This window comes from Dermatophagoides pteronyssinus, unplaced genomic scaffold (genome assembly GCF_027571235.1).
Source record: "Dermatophagoides pteronyssinus isolate colony J.1.1.1.1 unplaced genomic scaffold, Derpt_VIB-CSIC_2022.12 sq0001, whole genome shotgun sequence".
NCBI classification, from domain to species: Eukaryota; Metazoa; Arthropoda; class Arachnida; order Sarcoptiformes; family Pyroglyphidae; genus Dermatophagoides; species Dermatophagoides pteronyssinus.
Window position 1 is genome coordinate 3362371 of NW_027461525.1, and position 20956 is coordinate 3383326.

The 20956-nt window shown below is 29.2% G+C and overlaps 6 protein-coding genes across 6 annotated transcripts; 4 read left to right on the top strand and 2 right to left on the bottom strand.

Annotated features, from left to right (window-relative positions):
* Positions 1–5: 5 nt before the first annotated feature.
* Positions 6–1881, top strand: LOC113793144 (glycerate kinase). Its single transcript, XM_027343126.2, has 3 exons — positions 6–308; positions 362–1255; positions 1314–1881. Exons 1-3 carry the CDS (start codon positions 104–106, stop codon positions 1610–1612), a joined length of 1398 nt encoding a protein of 465 aa, XP_027198927.2. The 5' UTR covers positions 6–103; the 3' UTR covers positions 1613–1881.
* On the top strand, positions 1784–3854 carry LOC113793143 (uncharacterized). Its single transcript, XM_027343125.2, has 4 exons — positions 1784–1920; positions 1975–2175; positions 2235–2379; positions 2440–3854. The coding sequence occupies exons 1-4, from the start codon at positions 1862–1864 to the stop codon at positions 3838–3840; spliced, it is 1806 nt and encodes a 601-aa protein (XP_027198926.2). The 5' UTR covers positions 1784–1861; the 3' UTR covers positions 3841–3854.
* A 6421-nt stretch (positions 3855–10275) lies between these two features.
* On the top strand, positions 10276–12751 carry LOC113793127 (uncharacterized). Its single transcript, XM_027343106.2, has 3 exons — positions 10276–10665; positions 10748–10978; positions 11057–12751. Exons 1-3 carry the CDS (start codon positions 10390–10392, stop codon positions 12311–12313), a joined length of 1764 nt encoding a protein of 587 aa, XP_027198907.2. The 5' UTR covers positions 10276–10389; the 3' UTR covers positions 12314–12751.
* Positions 12752–13125: 374 nt separating this feature from the next.
* LOC113793292 (uncharacterized) lies at positions 13126–14727 on the top strand. Its single transcript, XM_027343302.2, has one exon. It carries the CDS (start codon positions 13375–13377, stop codon positions 14506–14508), a length of 1134 nt encoding a protein of 377 aa, XP_027199103.2. The 5' UTR covers positions 13126–13374; the 3' UTR covers positions 14509–14727.
* LOC113793293 (uncharacterized) lies at positions 14681–16508 on the bottom strand. Its single transcript, XM_027343303.2, has 2 exons — positions 15231–16508; positions 14681–15170 (listed from the first exon to the last, which is right to left on the bottom strand). The coding sequence occupies exons 1-2, from the start codon at positions 15766–15768 to the stop codon at positions 14704–14706; spliced, it is 1005 nt and encodes a 334-aa protein (XP_027199104.1). The 5' UTR covers positions 15769–16508; the 3' UTR covers positions 14681–14703.
* Positions 16509–17230: 722 nt separating this feature from the next.
* LOC113793117 (motile sperm domain-containing protein 2-like) lies at positions 17231–20282 on the bottom strand. Its single transcript, XM_027343088.2, has 3 exons — positions 19024–20282; positions 17886–18187; positions 17231–17824 (listed from the first exon to the last, which is right to left on the bottom strand). The coding sequence occupies exons 1-3, from the start codon at positions 19326–19328 to the stop codon at positions 17499–17501; spliced, it is 933 nt and encodes a 310-aa protein (XP_027198889.2). The 5' UTR covers positions 19329–20282; the 3' UTR covers positions 17231–17498.
* Between the last annotated feature and the right edge of the window lie 674 nt (positions 20283–20956).

The following is a 20956-nucleotide window of genomic DNA, read 5'->3' on the forward strand; positions in this document are numbered from 1 at the left end:
AATCCAAAAATGAAACAGATGTTTGCATCATAATTTTTGACGATTACATTCTATTTAAACAAAGTGGCTATTCAGACTGAAAAGGATCGTATTTAATTGCAACATGTCCAAAACGAGTATCCAAATTTTGAATCAAATTTTTACTTCGGCAGTTGATGCTGTATTGCCCCAGCAATTAATTCGGTCGGCCATTCGAATCGAACCCCATGATGGTAATTTGCATGTTCGATTAAAACAGATCGATGAAGATAGTATAAAATGGCATAAAATTCGAATTGTTGGTCGTGATGTTTTCCTATTCGGAGCCGGTAAGTTTGGTATGAAAAAATACTCATGTCAGTTTAAATTATCGAAAATATAGGAAAAGCAATTGTGGGAATGTGTCAAGGACTTTTGGAACAAATTGATCAATACCAATTGTCAATCAATGTCAAAGGTCACCTGAACGTACCTTTTGGTTCAATCGTCAAAAAACAACATTTATTCACTAAATACAACACAACCTATCATGAATGTGGAAGAAATAATTTACCCGATGATTTTTCCTTAAAAAATACACAAGATTTAATGCAAAAACTTCACCAACATGTCACTCAGCATTCGAATCCATTAGTCATTGGCTTTGTATCTGGAGGTGGTTCAGCATTGTTATCGCTTCCAAAAGAATCGATCTCAATAAAAGATAAATTAAATGTAATCACATCGATGGTACGGCATGGTGCAAACATTGTCGAGTTGAATTTGATACGAAGCTGTTTATCGCAAGTCAAACATGGAAAAATGGCGCAACAAATATTTGAATGGAATTCGAATTCAGAATTGTTTACATTCATTATTAGTGATATTATCGGTGACCCGATCGAAATGATTGCTAGTGGTCCTACTGTCTTGCAGTCCACACAATTAAAACCAGAAGAAGTTTTGCGCAAATATTCTCTCAAATTTGAAGAAAGAATCGACAAACATTTCACAACCGAGAAAAAGAAAATTCTTCCCGAAATCAACTTGACCAATGCGATTATCGGCAACAATGCTATTGCATTGAATGAAGCAAGAATACGAGCTGAAAATTTCGGATTTAAGGTTGTGATGATAGGTTCAGGACTATCAGGTGAAGCACGGTCGATCGTTCGACAGCTTATAAGCATGGTCAGTAATCATAAATTTCTTCCTGAAGATCGATCTCGGCATAAAGGTGTTTTATGGCTTGCCGGTGGTGAGGTTACTATTCGTATGGATCAAACAAGAAAATTAGGTTCGTAATTATTACTGTACGAACTAAAGAATAGTTCAACTTATCACTTTCTTATTAGGCATCGGTGGTCGATGTCAAGAAATGGGTTTATTATTCCTTGATGAAATGGATCGGCTTAAATGGGTAGGTCCGGAAATTTACGCTTTATTCGCTGGAACTGATGGCCAAGATGGTCCGACACCAGTAGCTGGAGTACAATTAAAATGGCCATTCAAATTATCTAATGTTTGGAAGCAATCCTTGGCTGATCATGATTCGTATAATTTTTGGATCGAACATGCACCCGAATGTCTGATTCGAACCGGAATAACTGGAACAAATGTCATGGACATTTATGCTTTAATGATACGATTTTGAGCACCATCTATGAATACGTTTTTACGCAATTCTCTTGTTGCCCAAGAGAAAGTGATAGTGGCGTGCATTTTCTCTGAAATTCGGGGATTGCTAAATGATGACAATTGAAAAGACCATCGTCTGCAACACTCCTCAGCATTGGCGAGTACTCCTCGATTATATTTTTTATTTATTTATTTATTTTTTTGTTATCTAATTTGCTGGGTGTATTTTTAATTTTTTTGCAATTTTTCAATAAATTTTTTAAAAATGATCAAATTAGATTTAAATGATAATGATGATGATGATGAAGTTGAGATCATGAAAAGGTAAATTTCGATAATCCACCAAGTTGTATTGAATTAATTTCATTTTTACAAAAGTAAAAAAAAATTATCAAATATATTTGATGATGAGGATGGCGATAATAATTCGATGGAGGATTCAAAGACTCGTTTAATTTATAAACCAAAACAAAATAAAAAACAAGAAGAAGATTTATCCCGAAAATCGTCATCCTCATCAAACTCTTCGGGATCCAAATTAAGTGTTTTCATTGCGCTTGCAGTTAATGTATATAAATTGTGAGTAAGAATGATATTTGTGTGATTTTTAATCATTATATTCTTTATCTTTATCCCAGTGAAAATTCGCAATATTCTTATGTTGGAAAATTTGGCCTTGCCCTCTGTGGAAATGATCAAGAATCCTTATATCGAATTATTTTATATACGGCCAAAAATCAGACCATCTGTTCGGCTACAATAACAGAAAATTTTCCTTTTCTTGTTAGTTGTTTGAAATTTTTTTATTCTTTCATTTGTTATCAACGATTATTTTATCCATAGTGTCAACAAAAGAATTATTGCCTTATTCAGGATGACCAACGGCAAAAATGGTCCATATTGTTTGAAAATCATTCCGATGTATGTCAATTTTGTCGAAATCTTGCTCATTGTCTGTTTTCTGTTCGATTCATTAAACATAATGATAATGGTGACATTTCAGTAAAACAGCCATTAGGTTTCCACGAACCACTCAGTGATGATTGGAGCAAAAAATTCGAATGTTCGAATACTTTGATCTGTTTTCGATTAGAAATTATTGCATTCGAGCACAATTGTTCTTTACATTCGAATCCTAAAGGTCGTCTTATTTTGCTTGATGAATCTGTACATCGATGTAAATTAGAAGATGATAATCGGGAATTATTCAAATGGATTTGTAAGAATCCGGGTGATCGTTTTTATCTACTCATACCTTACTCACAGCTTGATTATTATCGAAAAATCATTCCGATCGAAAAACTTTCTAAACAAAAACCGGAAAATAAAATCTGGAAAATAGCCATAGAAATCGAAATGATTGGTTTCGAAAAAGATGAACCAACAAATCTAGAATCTAGTCTTCAACCATCATCATCTGAAACTTTTGAAACAAAAGATAAAAATGTAGATTTAGCAACAAAAATGTCGCGAATCGGAGCTATGCCGATTTTTCCATTGATTCAACAAGTTAAAAATACTGTCGACGTTCAACGAACAACTATTAAAGAAGTTGAAGAAAACGACAATAGTGATTCACAGCATAATCCAGGTAGATCAATAGTTGATTCTTTAAATGATTTTCAAAATTTTTTGGAAACTAAATTTGATTTGGTTGCTAAAAATTTTGATGACTTGAAGCATCGAATCGACATGAGCGAAAAATCAAAAAATAGCAATGTTTTACAACATACTAATCTGACACTAGATTCGACCATTTTAATGAATTCAATACAGAAAATTATTGATGAAAATCATAAACTCAAATTGGAAATTGAAGAGCGAAAATCGGAAACGGCTCGTATGCAACAAAAACTTTTTCAGATGATCGATCGTGGTGATACAGGTTGTTCTTCGCCACCGAATGCTGAATTAATTTTAAAATTAAAAGAAGAAATTGTTGATCTCAAAGATCGAATCCATAAAATCAAGGAAGAAAACTACCGAACCATACAAAATAACAATCCGGCACCTAGGCCACGTGCTCGAAATCAAATGAAACAATTATTTCTTGATATTCATGAACGATTCAGTCGCCATCCTAAGCTAGAATGTTTATCTGAACAAGATCGACAACTTGTTGATGATGTCTTTGCCGAAGTATTGGCAGCACAACTCGAATCAAATGATCCATTTAATGTCCATAATCATAATCAAAATGATGGCGAACATGAACAGCCAAAACAAAAACCAACTATCCAATAGAGATTTTCATAATAGGGGGTTCACACTAGCAGCAATGTGAGTGAAATATTTCAAATGCAATATTTCAGTCCATAAGGCTGAAATGTAGTGAAATATTGCATTTGAAATATTTCACTCACATTGCTGCTAGTGTGAAACCCCTATAATAATAAAAAATATATATCTTGTCTAATTCCAAATGTAATTATTCATCTGAATGGTACTTCCTCTTATGAATTTTTAATCGTAAATAAATAAATTTAAAAATCAATAAAAACTATTTTTTCAGATATAATTCATGACACATAGATAAAACTCGGAAATCTGTTCTGTCAATTTTTTTCAAATGTCTGACTATCATTCATGATGATCATTGTAAATTCGAAAAATCTTTGTTCAATGCTCCTGTTTATGCTAGTTGAATGTTGATGCATTTGTTCGAAATGATAATTTTTTTTGTTGTTTTGCTTATCGCTGGAAATTTTAATATTTATCAAACATTATCTGCATTGTTTGTGTTTGGATGTTACGGAACAACAGTAGCATTTTTCGAACAATCAAAAAAGAACAATCTGTTTTTCATTGGTCATTATGGTTTGTTCGTAGACACATAAAACATATATCTATTCATCCTAAAGTCGAACATATGAAAAAAATTTTCTATCGACAGCAACATCATATATTTGGTTGGATTTTAGTTTTGATGATGATTGAAACAAATTATTCACAATAATCCATCTGTTGAATATCATAATGTTGATTGTTTAACAATTTTTTTTCTCAATATAAAATGCTACACACGGTAGCCACGAATTTTTGCTTCACCGAATGACAATTATATATGATGAAGCTATTGTTGTTTGATATAAACAATGAACATAATGTTTTTTCTCCAGAAATGATTGATTGATAGATTAATCATTTTGCATAGATAACATCAATGTTAAGATTTTAGATTACAGTAATATTCCGTTTAACACAGGAGATAATTTTCCTGAATTTCAAACACAAAATGAAATTGTTCGTAATTTATTAATGGGTTTTACGATAACAATATTGTCTAACGAGACAAAATTCTTATAATTTATGTTCTTGTTTTTCATTGTTGATTTTTTTGTGTTGGTCAATTTTTTCAGATTTTTCTTTTGAATCAATTTTATGTGTAAAAAATGTGTTCTTTTGTTAATGCTCGTGGATGTGTGTTATATCCATCATCATAATAATCATTATCGTATAACAAAAACGAAGCAAAATACCATCACTTCGAGTATTATGTGATAATCTAGAACGCGCGCGTACAAACACACGCAATAGATTAGCTAAAAATAGTTTTTTTTTCGCATTGGTTCATCATTATATTTGAAATAGAATAAAAATGACCACAACTAAATGTTAACGAACAACACACAGTCGATCATCATCATTTTTTCCAACCGTATGATGATTAAGTTGAAAATAAAATAATATCTCACAATTCAAACGCCAAATCCAAATCGTAAACGTGTGATTCGACCGATGGATGAATGGATTGTTGTCGGACATCATCATCATTGTCAAAAAAAGAAAAGAAAATTTTTTTCCTTGCTTCCCATCTTATATAAGCATTTATTCTCATCATCAATCTATTACAATGGTGATGATGATGATAAGTTTAAATTATTTTCTACTATTGGCTACTGATATTTTTTTCAACACTAAATATATATTATTAATAAAAATATATAGTGTTAAAAATATCAGATTCAGATCCTTTGCTTGACTTTTGTTATCTATCATTATTTTAATCATCTTTTATTTTCTCTTCTTTAGTATAGTTTGATTTACTGATCAACAAAAAGAAAAGATTTCATAACATATTGGCAAAATGTGATTTTGGTTTTTAAAAAATTGTCAATTGAATTTCGTAAATTGTATGATGAAAATCGAAAGTTTTAGCTGAGATTAGATTTCATAAAATGACGATTTCTTGTATTTGTTTAATTCAATTATTTGCTTTATGAATTTTCTTTCTGTTATTTGTTGATAGTCATCGAGGTTATTCGGTTATTCAATTATTCAATATTACGCGATCATTATCGCTAATGATGATGATGATCAACATGTTAAATGTTTTCCGCTATTCGACGTAAGATCAATGTATAATACAAACAAACATTTTCTATTCATTTTTTTATACACACACCTATTCCGTTTGTTTGAAAGTTTTCATGTCCGTTCTACATTCATCATAATCATCATAATCATCATTTGGATTGATTAACAACAATAACAACAGAGAAAGGAAAAATTCACTATTAAACCTTGTTTCATAATGATAATAGTTGATCATTATGTCGAACACTTTTTTTCAATAATAATCCTTTTATTTAATTCTACTGAAAATCGGAACCATTGAAAACATTCAAGTTCCTTAATCGATTTAATGATAGAATGACATACACTTATTTGGGACAAATACCTTTTACACATTTAATTTTTCTTGTGTTAAAAAAAATATTATTCTTCCTATAGATCTGAATTACAAATATCAATGGTGTCTCCTGTAATTGAATCGTTATATTGTATGAAGATTTATATCTAACTTGTCAATTGGTGGACATAAACACACAATGATACAATACATACAAACAACACCTGTCGATTTATTTGAAACCATCATATTATCCCCCTCTATCTAACGATCAGTATAAATTGTTGTTGTTGTTTTTTGTCTTTTATATTGTCGCACATTATTATTATTATTATCAACATTCATCTCTATCTATATCACACTCCATATGAATAATATCAAAGCAATAGTCATTGTTTGTAAAACACAAATAGCAATCGTTTGTAGATTGAGATCAACATTTAGTTGAATTGAATTTTTTTTTTTAAATTCATGCTTTCCGATCCGATGATTTTTTGTTTTGTTTTGTTTTTGTTGTTGTTGTTTAAGTTTTTATTTTATTTTTATTGTTTTTTTTTGGGCAAAAATTCATAACTAGATAAATTAAAAAATGATGATGATGATGATCACCCGAAGAAAATATCGTTCAAAAAAATGAGAAAACTAATGTTAGTTAGTTATCAGTTGGTTAAGGATGAAGGAAAATATCTAGTTTTTAGTTTTATCAACTTTTGACCGAAATTATTTTCACCATTTATTTAATCGGCTACAAAAATAACCGATTTTGTTGTTGTTGTTGTTGTTAAAAAAACAACAACAAAATTTTCACTAATGTTGACATGTAGATCATCATCTCTTTTTTTCTGTCCACAGCAGTATATAAATGTGTTAGTGTTTTTAATTCGAAGATCAAGAACCTAGAAAAATTTTACAGATATTTAAAAGATATTTTTAGTCGGATACGATATGATTTTTTTTTGTGATAATCACCATTATCATTAATTATGGATGATAGGTTTATATTTACGAACATTATTAGTCTTTAATGAAAAAAGTCTAGTTTATTAGTCTTCTTATCATCGCTTTTTCATATAAGATAAAATTATGATACTACCTTTTTTTAAGTCAACACCATCATAGTCAATTGGGCTCACTAATATAATGGTCATTGTAAATATTTACAATAGGTAGAAAAAAATTGTTTAAAATGAACGATTAACGACAAAGTAAAATCCACACTGATTCAACAAAGTTTTTCGAAGATAAAGTTCACTGTAATTGTCCTTGATCGCCAAAGAGATTATATTGACATTTTTTTCTCCTTTTACCATTTATTACATATCATCGTGTTTATAATGGATTCTAACAATATATATGGATTGAAATGGGTGAAATAAGAAGAAAAAAATCCATTATGCTCATATGATCCATAGATTTGTTCATTATTATGTCGATGATCGATCGATCGATCAATATCTTTGACCATATTATCATCAATGATTAGCTGTTATCTTTATGCAGATTTTTTTTCATTTTATTTTTTTTGTCTGTTAATAATTTAATATTGAACATGAAAAAAATATCAACATTGAATTGATCATTCATTCATTCTTTCCTTCAATTTCATTAAGATTTAGATTGGATAAAATTTCAATATGACTCTATTACTTATTCAACATGAACGTAATTTGTTGATCGAATCGACAAATTATTTGATGAAGTTTTTTCCTCGCACGAATTTGCTTGTTGATATTATAATTATCATAATCACTTCATATGATCTGTTATGTTATCTTATAATTTGTATAATATAAAATCACATAAATTCATTTTCTCCGTGTTAATTTGTTTTTTCAATTTCCATTCAAATCTTGACGAAATTTCTGAAGATTCAAGTGGATTATCATATTAAAATCATGTTGTTGTCCAGAAAAAACTATCGATCAGAAATTTCATTCCAATAACAAATATCAAAAAAAATATATCTTGACCTTTTTTTTCACTTTCTCTTTTCTGTATAAGCATCACACAACTTCATTTCATTCTACTTTTATCATATGATGAAAATGACTATATCATTAGATGGAAAAAAATAAAAGTTTTTCTTTCAATCAGTTGGTACATCTTGTCACTTAATATCATTGTTTGTCCATTTTTTCGAAATGCTTTTTGCTTTGAAACAAACCAAAAAAAAGTATGTTGATAAGGATTAGGATCGTATCAAAAAATAATTTTTTCTTTCATTTAACTCATCATGACCATACTATTTATCATGGATAGTCAAGAGTTGGAATTCAACTTTTTTGTCGTGTTTGAAACGAGAAAAAAAGTTCATCATCATTATATTTATTTTAAAAAATGATGATGATGATGATGATGAGCATTACAGATAATGAATAATCTTTTTTGTTATTATTCGCAAAAAATTATCCATTATTTAATATTATTATTATGTCTAATACACCTTTCGTTGTATAATTTAATGAAAAAATAACTATGGTAAATTTGAAGATGAGAATAATAATGGACTTCAAAGCTACTGGAAAAAGAAGAAAATTTGCAAAAAACAGTGAGAAATTTATAATTGATTATCTTAGCTCAATTAGTCAATTTAATTTTTGTTTCTGTATGAAAAATCTAAAGATATGATTAGATGGTATAGTTATCCATATCTAACCACAAAATGATAGTAAATTTTCATTTTCAATTTGTTTCATTTATTTTCAGATAAAAATGATTCAAAATAATGATTTTTATTAAGTTATATAATATTGACAAAAAAATATTTATTTATTTTCTGAACATCTTGATCGTTGATTATGATTTGCTTATATCAATGTTCAAAAAAACTAATAAAAAATTAAGGACAAAATCATTGAATGAATGAATGAATAACATAATTATCCGGCTTAAAAGGTAGCATACATAACAAATGACACCTGACCATTATAACATTGTGTTTGATAAAATGGTTCGATGGTCACCCTGATTTTGTCATGATCATTTAATGAATCCATATGTTCATTATGCCACGCGCAAACATTTCGACCAACAGGTGTTTCTAAATGGCCATAAAAATCAAATGACATGATCTCGTCATTGTTATCGTTGGAAGATTGTATAAGAATCCGTGAACCGAAGCGAAATTTGTCATTTTTGATCTACATCAAAGATGATTATCATGATGATGGATGATCATCTAAATCATGATGACGACGATGATTATCATCATGTCGTTATTCAATGGTCATATTTTTTTCTGATTCATCATAGTTTATCGTCAAGAAGTATTGGATCAGATAGTAATCTTGTTCGGTCAAGTTATCTAGTTGTTATTTTGGATAATTTGAAAAATCCTACAATTTTTTTGCAGAAACTTTTTTTTCCTCAAAAAACCACTTGATTCATTGTTCTTTTATATAATATGATTATTTAGTGACAACCAAAAAAGTGTTAAAAATGTTTTTTTTGTTCATATTACAAGTGATGCTCGACGAATTATGTTCATCATCATTTTTGGGACAAAAGTGTCTAGTCATCATCAAATAACAATTTTCTTTGTCTAAAAATGTTTTCACTTCTTTTCCGGTTTTGCCAATGATTTTTTAAATATTTTAATGCTCATTCTCAGTAATTGTCATAGATGTTTGGTTTGTTTTCTTATCATACCGGAGGTTGGTAAAAAAAGTTGACGAAAAGAGTTTGCTTTTTTTCGTAGAAAAACCGAACGATCCAAAATTATGACTTTTTTGATGACACGATTTGTGAGAGACATACAATATCATATGAAACGAAAAAGAGTCCAGTCAAGATGATTCAGAAAAAAATATGAGATTAAAGAGAAAATTCAACTATACGGATTTGACTTTGTTGATGATTTCAACTTCAAAAACAGATGGAATCAAAACATTGGGTTTTTTATTTTCATTTCAACATTTACCCAACAAACATCGTCGTAATGATAACATCAAAACTAAAATGAAAATGAAAATGAACACAGCATTGTTGTTAAACTATAATTGTATTTAAATTAAACTTTTTAAAAATTGTTTCTTTTTAAAAATTCAATATAATCATACATTTATCAATGAAATAAATATTTATCACTTTTTAATAATAAATCTTATCGTTATCTTAAACTTAAATCGTGCTTGTGTTTTAATATTATTATTCTTGCCTTAATGATAATGATTTCACGACGAAAAATCATATCAAAATCGGAAGATTCTTCATCAAATTCTTCATCATCATCGGCATCATCATCATCGGATAATCTTTACAAACATCCAGATGTTCTTGATCCATATCTTCCAAATATGAATACTGAAGAAGATCCCTATGGTGGTGATGTTGATGATGAAGATGGTGATGATGATCATCATCATAATTATATTCATGATGACAATGATGATGATGACGATGAAAATGTCTGGTACAATTTCCATCAATTAATCGATGTATGTCAAATGGATTATAATCTTTTCGATTTTTAATTCAAAAATTTTTATTATTTGGTGATGTATTTTATTTTGAAAAAAGGATCAATTAAAAGAAATTCGTAATAAATGGAATCAAATCGATGATGAAATATGGGCTAAAATTATCTGTTTTGAACGAAATCGACGTGTAGCTAAAGCATATGCTCGATCACAAGTCATATCGATTAACGGTTCCGATCGCGGATTTGATGGTTATCGTATTGGTTTGAATGGTTTTCCTAATCCTAAACGTGATTTGGAAGTACAGATGATTAAACAACAGATTCGTTCGGTAAATTCGATCATAATCATATTAATCAATTATTAAGGAATAACAAAATTGACAATTTAAAAAAATTTTCATTCTTAGGGATTCAAATTAAAAATTGACGATTTAGGTAATGTACACATTAAACGTATTGGTCGATGTCCAGTGTTTCTTGGTCCCGGTATTCCGAACAGAAATTCAGATTTTCAATATTCACAGCAACAGCAACAACAACAAGAACAAAGATCGAGAATGATTCCATTGGAGATAAACAAACCACAGATGATATTTGATTTTAAAAAGTTTCAACAATCCATGGTTTCGATATTATCTCAACCACCACAACAAACGCCATTAAAAAATTCTAGACAACGAATGAATCCGTTGCTTAATGCACCGACTTCATCATCATCGTCTTCATTAGAAAATTATTGTGTACATCATATACAATTAATGGTAGATAATGAACAGCGCCATCAATATCTGCGACATCCATGTTGGATACTTTTAATCAACATTGTTGCCTTAGATTTATTCTGGTCAAAATTTAAATCTAATGATGCATTAAATCCAGTGATCAGTCGTAAATTATTTACATCGAATCTGGCCAATAATCTTCATCGTAGGGTACCATTAAAGGCTAAAAATCCATTATATGATCCATGTGAAGATGATTATTATGAAAATAACGTTAGCCATGAAGTACATTGTTCGGATCATTGTTTTAATCGACGTGGAAAAATTTCTGATGACTTATACTATTGTGGTTATGCTGCCAAAATATCCAATACATTAATGTCCAATCATCAATCATCATCATCTTCAACTACTATGGCCAAACTTTCTGCATCTTCGATACCCGTACAATCAAAATACAGTATCAGCTCTAAAAGGAATGGTAGTTTAGAAAAGAAAAAATTATCAGCTTCGGCGACGCCTATTACTACAACGCCCATTAAAACTAAATCACGTTACATACAGTTACGACCGAATCCAATGAAACAGCTGCCAACATTCAATCGAATCGGATTGGAACAAAGCAAACGATTATTCTTTTCATCACACCAATTATCTAATGGCCAAATAGATGAACATCCAATCAAACAATCGGATGATGATATTAAACATATCTCATCTTTAAAACAATATTTAGCATCAAATCGATCAAATTCAAAATATTCATCTTCATCATCATCGACATCATCGTCTTCTACAACATCGTACAGTCCTCATTATCAACGATTCAATTATAATCAAAATCGCCAACATCATAACCTAAATAATCGTTATTCTACACCATCAAAACTTAATTATCGAATGAAACAAACATATCGTTCGACATGTGACCTGTTATCATGAATGTGGAACAAGATAAAACAATCAAAATAGTGCATAAGATGACGAATCTTTTTTTAATGTTGATGTGATTTTATTTTTCGTTAGGTCATTTTTTTCCGCTTTTGGATTATTGTTTGTCGTCCTGTCTACACTAAAAACAATTCATATTTTCCTGATTTTTTTTATGAAAAAAATAAATGTTAATGATGATGAATGAGATTATGATGATGATAGCAAACCAATGGAATCGTTTTACGAAAATTCACTAAAACAAGAAAAAAAACATATCTAATTTGTATATATGATACTATGAGACCATGATATGCGAATGAAACCATAATATTCCCACGATTAAATTAATTAATGATTAAAGAAAATGTTTTCCTCGTTAGCATTATGTCTACGAATATTTCAAAATTTAAATAATAGCCATTTTGTTGATATAAATAAATTTAGTGATCATATAACAAAATCTTTTCCGTTTGTAATAATTTAACTTCAAATTTTTCATTGTAAGTTTGTTAATGTTTGTTAAGCAAGGTGAATTACCCAAGAGAAAATTAAAGCTTTTTTTTCATCAGAAGAAAACGACCAATAAACGTTTCTCTTCATCATTACGTTTGATCAACGTAATAACATTATTGTCTTTAGGTTATATAACCAATATTAACTTTGGAGATCAATGATCATCACTATTTCATGAAGGTTGGAATTTTAAGTTACCAACAAAAAACACTGGATGGCAATATTATCGTTTATAATAGCTATAGCTATGATATATCATGTTTTGGGGCGAGTTTATTGCTCAATGCATGCATTTTTCATGCATTTAGCAAATCTTTATTTGTTCTTATTTGGTAACTAAATTATTAAAAACATGTAACCTCGATAAAATTCAATTCAGTATTTTAAATAATGTTTATGATTACACATTAATCTATTTATTATTATTAAAATCATTAAAATTCAATGTTTACAACCAATTGATTTCATTAAATAAATTATCATCATCTAACATTTGTATTTATTTAATTTATCATTCATTTGCATACTAAAAACGACGGTTTTTATATTTATTTATCATGGTTGAACCTCTTCAAATTCCAGACTTAATCCTAGAACATCCGAATTTATCTGAAAAAGATCGCCGATTATTAAAATTTGATGAATTTAAAAAATTAATTGTTGATGTCAAACGAAAATGTGGACAAAGAATATCATCAATCGAAATACAAGAATTTCTGGACGAAAAACTTTTATTACCCGCATCATTAATTGAACAACGGCGCCATATGGTACAACAATTGGAAAATGCTCTATGTAAACAAAAATTCCCTTGTAAATTGCAGATTTACGGTTCGATTGGCTCTGGTTTAGCCTTCAAAGATCATTCGGATATTGATATATTCGTGAGCATACCCGGCATTCGCCTTGATAATAAGCCTTTGATTTATCGAGCAGAAAAGTTTGAAAAAATCCGCGAACTTTTTCGTTCAATTCGATCCATATTGCGTACTCATGAAGATACGCTGTTTCCCTACAATGTATTCATTGAAACATTATTACAACGAAAAATGCGCGTTCCCTTACTTCGTTTAACTATATTCAGCGATATTTGGGAAAGTAATGAATATCAGGAATTGATTCAATTATCAATCAAATGCGATCTAAATGTTAATTGTGCTCTCGGTTTGACAAACACTCGTTTAATTCGCTTTCTATGTAAATTGGATGCACGTTTTAAGTCAGTTGCCATGCTGGTTCGTTTCTGGTCAAAAAACATAATATGCGAACAAATCCAATTGTCATCGTATGCTGCAACCTTATTAGTCATATTTTATTTTCAACAAATATCAATTTTCCCAGCTATTGAGCATCTTATTGAATTATCTAATTCACTTCGTCCTTATTACACGAATGCTTGCCGTTCGGATTTTTGTACGAACATAAGTACTGTAACACGGAATTTTCCTCATAATATTTGTAAAGAAAATACTATTCAATTATTCATCGGTTTTTTTGAATTTTATTCACGATTTGATTTCAACGCAAATTATATTTGCACACATACAGCCAAGATATTTCCGAAATTTCGCCCATCTAATGTCGTTGAAGTTTATGATCCATTTGACTTGGATCATAATACTACGGGACGTGTCGATATTGAAGGACTAGTACGAGAATTAATTGATGGTTACGAATCTTATAAAAATTGAATTATATTCAGACTGATCATATTCGAATTCCTCGTAAATAGATGCTTTATATTTATTCATTGTATACTGTATAATCAGAAATTTTTTCTTTGATAATTGAATGATGTTTATTTACAAAATTGTCAAATTAAAAGATTTTTATAAAAAATACTAAATTTCAGCTGATGATCAAAATGATATGATAAAACAAATAAATTATCTTCTTTTTATCGCTATTGATGATGATAATGATTTGGTTGGTATAGCTGAAAATGCTGATGTGCTAAAATAATGATATGGTATCAATGTATCATGATCAAAATATCCATATGTTTCTTCCTCGTCTTGGTTTTTGTTTGTCAAAAATGATGATGGTTTATTGTACATGAATCGATTTATCGGTTGGGCTATTCTTTTATCTTCAAGTTCTGATGTTGATAATTGTTGATTGAGATTGTGATCAAGATCTAAACTATGATGATGTTTTTGATGTTGACTAACAACAGCTGAGGTTAGCTGTTTGAATGCATCTTGTTCGTTTATGGATGATGGGGATTGTGATGCAACTGATTGTTCGTTCGATGATTCAAATTGAGAAACTGAATATGGCAATGTTTCTGGAAACAAACCTGGTGGTGGCTTTTCACCAATTTTTATTAATCCCAATGATGGATCTCGTTGAACTAGAAGCAATGAGACAACTTTGTTTTGCTTATAAAATTTTTTCAAAAACAATCATTTACCTGTAGTAACTTTGTTATTCAGACTTTTATTATTAACATTTGGCAGCAATAACAGTGATGGTATTTTTCCAAACAATTTTTGAACAAAATTTGCACGTGGTCGGTTTGAAAGTGGTGTTAAAGGCTGTATTGATAACAAGGTTGCCGGATTAACATCCAAAGTTTCTGCAGATGAAGATGATGTCGAAGTAGGAGAATGTAATAAGATTGGCATACCGGAAATGGAAATTTGATTTGGATTATGTAGTTGTTGCTGTTGTTGTTGTTGTTTTTGCTCTTTGAGCATCGTATGAAGTTCATTGAATGTTTGTAATGTTGATAATATTTGCTTGATGCTGACCAATGCTTTCAGACCATTATTTAATAATTCGATAGTGTTTTTATCAATTTTGATTGACGGTGCTGTTTGCACGATTGGTGGCCATAATAATCCTGAACAACATACTATTAATATTATGTATTGAACATAGATCCATGTAATGAATTTATTATTGTTCATATAACAACGATCATCATATTTGAGATAGCATAGCTTCATTGTTTTTTATTTGAATATTCTGTTGTTGATGAGAAATGAAAATCAATAGAAATAGAAAACACTTATACAAAATGAAAGTGAGATGGTTATGATCACTTCAGATAATTTCATAAATTTTTTTTTTGATTGACGAATATTTGTTAGTTAATAGGTTACAACTACCAGATGTTCAACTATTTTACCCAAGGCCTTAACGATTTATCCGTATAATTATATTTGTTTGTCAGTAGAAAATTCTCTTGATCTTTTTTTTTCTCTCTTCACACGGATGAATTTGTTGGTCATTTGTTTGTAAAGCAATAGTTTGTTTTTTCCTTTCTTTATTTTTGATTCGTTTACTATTATGAACATCCACATCACTGTCATCATTATCCAAGTTATTTAACAGCAATCCAGAAAAAGAACAGAAACAATTAGAGTGTAAGTGAGAGAAAAAGTTAAAAAAATCTCCTGGTCATCAACCGTTAGCCATCATCCATGATGGTGATCATGGACTATCGAATCATCAGTGAGCCATTGTAGATAGCTACTAGCTGTTTTAAAATGAATCAAATCTGTTCACATCACCACCATCAATAATATCGGACACACACATCTATTTGAACACGTTAACTAACAATAATCTCGTTATGCATCTATTTTCATTCAATCATATCTGATTGTGCTATTTTTAGTTATCTTTGGGTTTTTGCCGATACAAATAGAGAGAGTCTATAGATTCTATTTCTCATTATCATCATGATTGACCAACTGGCCAAATTATTGAAGAGAGACAAAAAAAACTGAATACACAAACAAAAACATGATCCCAATTCTCTTGCTTATACTATACTGGTCAAAGTCTATTTGTAATGGTCGGAAATTTGTGGCTTGTAACAAACTTGAAAATGAAGTTTGTTAACTTTTATTTTATCTTTTTCTCTTCTTAACGTTCCCGGTCATTTTTTTAAATAAATGACACGATTGTTTTAGCTTTTTTTCAATCAATGTAGGTGGCAAAAAAAATTTGGTGCAGATGTTTATGAATATTTTTTTTTTTTGTCAACTCAACTCGATCACAGGTGTCAAATCTATAACAGGAAAGAAAAACTCTCGTTATTTTGGCCATTTGTTTGATGATGGTCATTAACAGCTATGATTGTGATGATTATAACAAAAAAATTGGTGATAAGTATGAGAAAGTTGGAGAAAGAGAATAGGTCAAATCAGCCTAAAAAATAGGTAAACTTAATGGTCATTTGTTTGTTTCAATCCAATCGAATATGAATCAAATAGAATGACCATGTTAGGCATAGAGGAAAAACTTTTGTTATCTGCAATTTTTTTCCTATTTATAAAGGAAAAAATCAAATTTTCTTTACGATTCGATTAACAGGTGGTTTCTGTTTGTTGATCACATCATTTTATCATCGTATAATTGCATTTTTGTCATTTGTAACTTATATGAGAATGATGATGATGAATCAGCAATTTGTTTATTTTTTAAAATTTATATAGAATAAAATTAGAAAAATATAATCAATCATAAATCAGTTTATTGCAGAGATAATAGACAAACGAAGAGAGAATGAAAAAAAAATATTATATAATTGCAATTAAATGGAATGTACTGAATACAATACAATCTAAGATGATCAATTTATTGTATTGTTCTATTGTGCCATTTTATCTGCCAGAGAGTCCAATTATATGAATCAACTTGAATGATGATTTTTTGAAATTGTTTAATTCTATTGCAATTTAATCAATTTTTGAAAATGTTCAGTCAATTTCTTTAAATCCTTATCACTTTTTATGCCCAATTTTTTTGTATCACCATTATTGGTTAACATTTCTTCCAATGTTGGTACACCTTTTGGTACAAAACGATAATCTTTACGACAACAGCCACCCATATAATCGGGTAGATTTGATGCTTCTATATATTGAAATATATTATTTATCGTTACAAATTTTACGATACTTTTCGCCTCTTCATCAAGCCATGATCGTACTATTCGCCATATTTGATTCAATATCCATGGAAGTTCGTAGATATAAACATATGATATGGCACCTAAGTAAAAAAAACAAACGTTATTTAATTTGAATAGATTTTAATTATAAATTAAACATACCGGAATAATAATTGGATAATGTATTTATTATGAAACGAGCCATATCAATATCAACATTCGATAATGATGCTTTCCAACAATCAAATATTAATGCAAATCCTTGATTTGGATGTTGGCTGACAATTTTTTCAACAATATAGATAAAAAAATTTCGAACCATTGTTTCAATCGAAGCTACACCTAATGGTTCTTTTCGATTAAAACGCATACGTAATATAAGAATATTTTTATTCTCACGATCAGGTAGATAATGAAAACATGCGGCAATTTGAAAAAATTCGCTGGGAAAATCTGTATCTTTCCTATTTAAGTATTGATTTAAAAAATAGAAAAAATAAATTTCAATCAGAACATATATTTCAAATACAAACCAATCATCATCATCATCATCAATATTGAAAATTTTCACCTTGACCTACGAACACACACCCAAGTGATTTTTTTACAAAAATCATCTTTTTTTGTTGGCCATCATTCATAAGAGATAGAGAAATTATTTATATAAAAATTGGATTCGATTATTTTTAATATTGACAATTTTTTCTGTTGATAGAAACCATCATAATAACAACAATAATAATAATCCTTTCTTAAAAGATTATTTATTTATTTTTTGTTGTACAAATGAGATCGAAATTTTCAAATATTCCTTGTAAAAAAAATCTGTTAACAATTTTTCTTCTCCAAATTTAATAATTGTTGCGCAACACTATTTGGCATGCAAAATGAATTATTTCGAAATTTGATGATTGAATCGAATACACAGAACAACAACAGCAATAGCAAATGACCATGTTTGTTATATAATTTCACTAATAGGGACATCATCAACATAAAAGTTTTTTTACTTGACTGTTGCATGCTTTTCTCAACATCAATGTCTATGTCAATGTCAATGGTGCGGTCATTTTTATTATTTCTTTCGATTCAACACTGGACCTTATAACTATAGTTTCAATGTTGTTCATCATGATGATCCAAAAGTTAAAATTTAAAAATAAGTTTTTAAAAATAGAGAAAAAATCAGGTCACTTATTTTCGATCCTCGAAAATTAGATTGCATCATCATTAATCAGTTATATGAACATGCATACCGGGTATTCGATTTTTTAATACGAACACGGATATTATCGCTTACCATTCATTGATGTTGATCTCTTTTCTCCATAACAATGCCTGAATCATTGTTTTGATCGCCTCATCGATGGTCGTGGGTCGCCATGCCAGAAATCGCCGTATGAACCAATCATCATTTGATTTTAATCGTTCAACATCAATTTTATCAAATTGACTTACATCGTTGGTTAGCAATGACTGGCGAACTTGATCAATAAATTTATCATCGAAATATTGTTCCACGCCGGTTGTAGTTAATTTGTCATTCGCGTTCTGATTGAAAGTCAATTCCGATGAAATTTTCTTTTGATTATTTTTTGAAGGCATTTTTTCACAATTTTATTAAACTGCAGAAAACCACACACACAAGATACCGAAACAGTAATAATAAACAATAACAATTTTGACTAGCTGGTATTCGACAATAATTGCCAAATCGTCATTGTTATATTACAAAGAAGGTATATTTTTTATGTTCATTATCATTGATTCAATCAAATAATTCAATTGATATCATTGTCATTAACACTTACATTGAAAAAGTTTTTAAAAACAACGATGATCTTTGATGATAATCAATGATGAGACTTACGAAATGATTTTGCCATTAATAATTTGTATATGTGACCACGGATGGTAAAAATAAACTCGATCTAAGCAAGAGACAAGTTTTAATCACAAGAGAAAAAAAGAGAAATAGTTAAATGTGTGAGAGTTATTTGATGGTCGATGATGCTAAATTTCTGTCTCGTTTCATTATTCGAAATCTTTTTCTTGAATTCGAATATATCATACATTTATTCATTCAGCATTGCTCTTTCTTCTGTATACAGAAATGATCAAATGTCAAAATCATTACAAATGAGAACAACGACATTAATAGGATTGTTGAGTATGATGTTCTCTTAACATATTTTTTTCGAAATAGCATTCCACAAATTTGTAGCTAATTAAATATTGCGACATTTTTTTGAGATGAGCATTGCATTTTCAATTTTTTTTGTTCATATTTTATTGTTTATCATAAATCTGAATCACGTTGATGATGATGATAATGATACGATGCTGGAACGATGAGTGATCATGTGTATACTTCATATCTTATACGAGGCAATTATTTCATTAAGATTTTTTTGTCCAAGGTGAAAAATTTATTGTGTTCATTTTCAGATTCAAGACCATCCTTTTTTCAATGATTTCTCTTTTTTTCAACTTATTCGTCTAGTTATTTTTATTTCCATTTTCTAGATATTTTTTTCTTATTTGAATAATAATTAACATTCTATTAGCAACTCAAAAAAAACGTAGAGTTTCAGTAAAGTTAACTGATTGAATCATGAATGGCTAATATTTGTATAGATTTTTTTTATTTGTTATTTCATCTATTTGTATTTGTCTATTATGGCCCATTGTTTTTATTCGAATGATCATGGTTAAAAAAATAATCATCCTCATCGATTGGATGGCAAAATCTTGAAGTTCAAGTTTTTTTTTGCCAATTCGTATATTATATTTTAATGATACGGAAGTGAATTATGATTCCCTATGCCATGAATATGCTGTTTTTTCTTATATTGATTACTTTTTTAAACAATCACGAACAGATCATACAAGTCCGTACATATAAGCAGAAATATATTATAAATATAAAAAAACTGTTAGATGCATTTATAATGGAATAATGATAATAATGATAATTACACATACAATATGACTTTTCAGGCGGAAACGATGAACAAGATCAATGCCAGTTGTGTTTTTTATTATGAATTGATATTTAACATTGAAATCTTCACATTAACTTTTTTTTTGTAAAAAAAATCATTGTCTTCATTTTCATCTCAATCTTCATTATTATTACGAAATGGTTTTTTTCATTTTGGATGGTCTACTTTAAGTGACATTTTTATTTTATAATTATTATCATGAAGTCATTTCATCTTTAGATTGGCCTT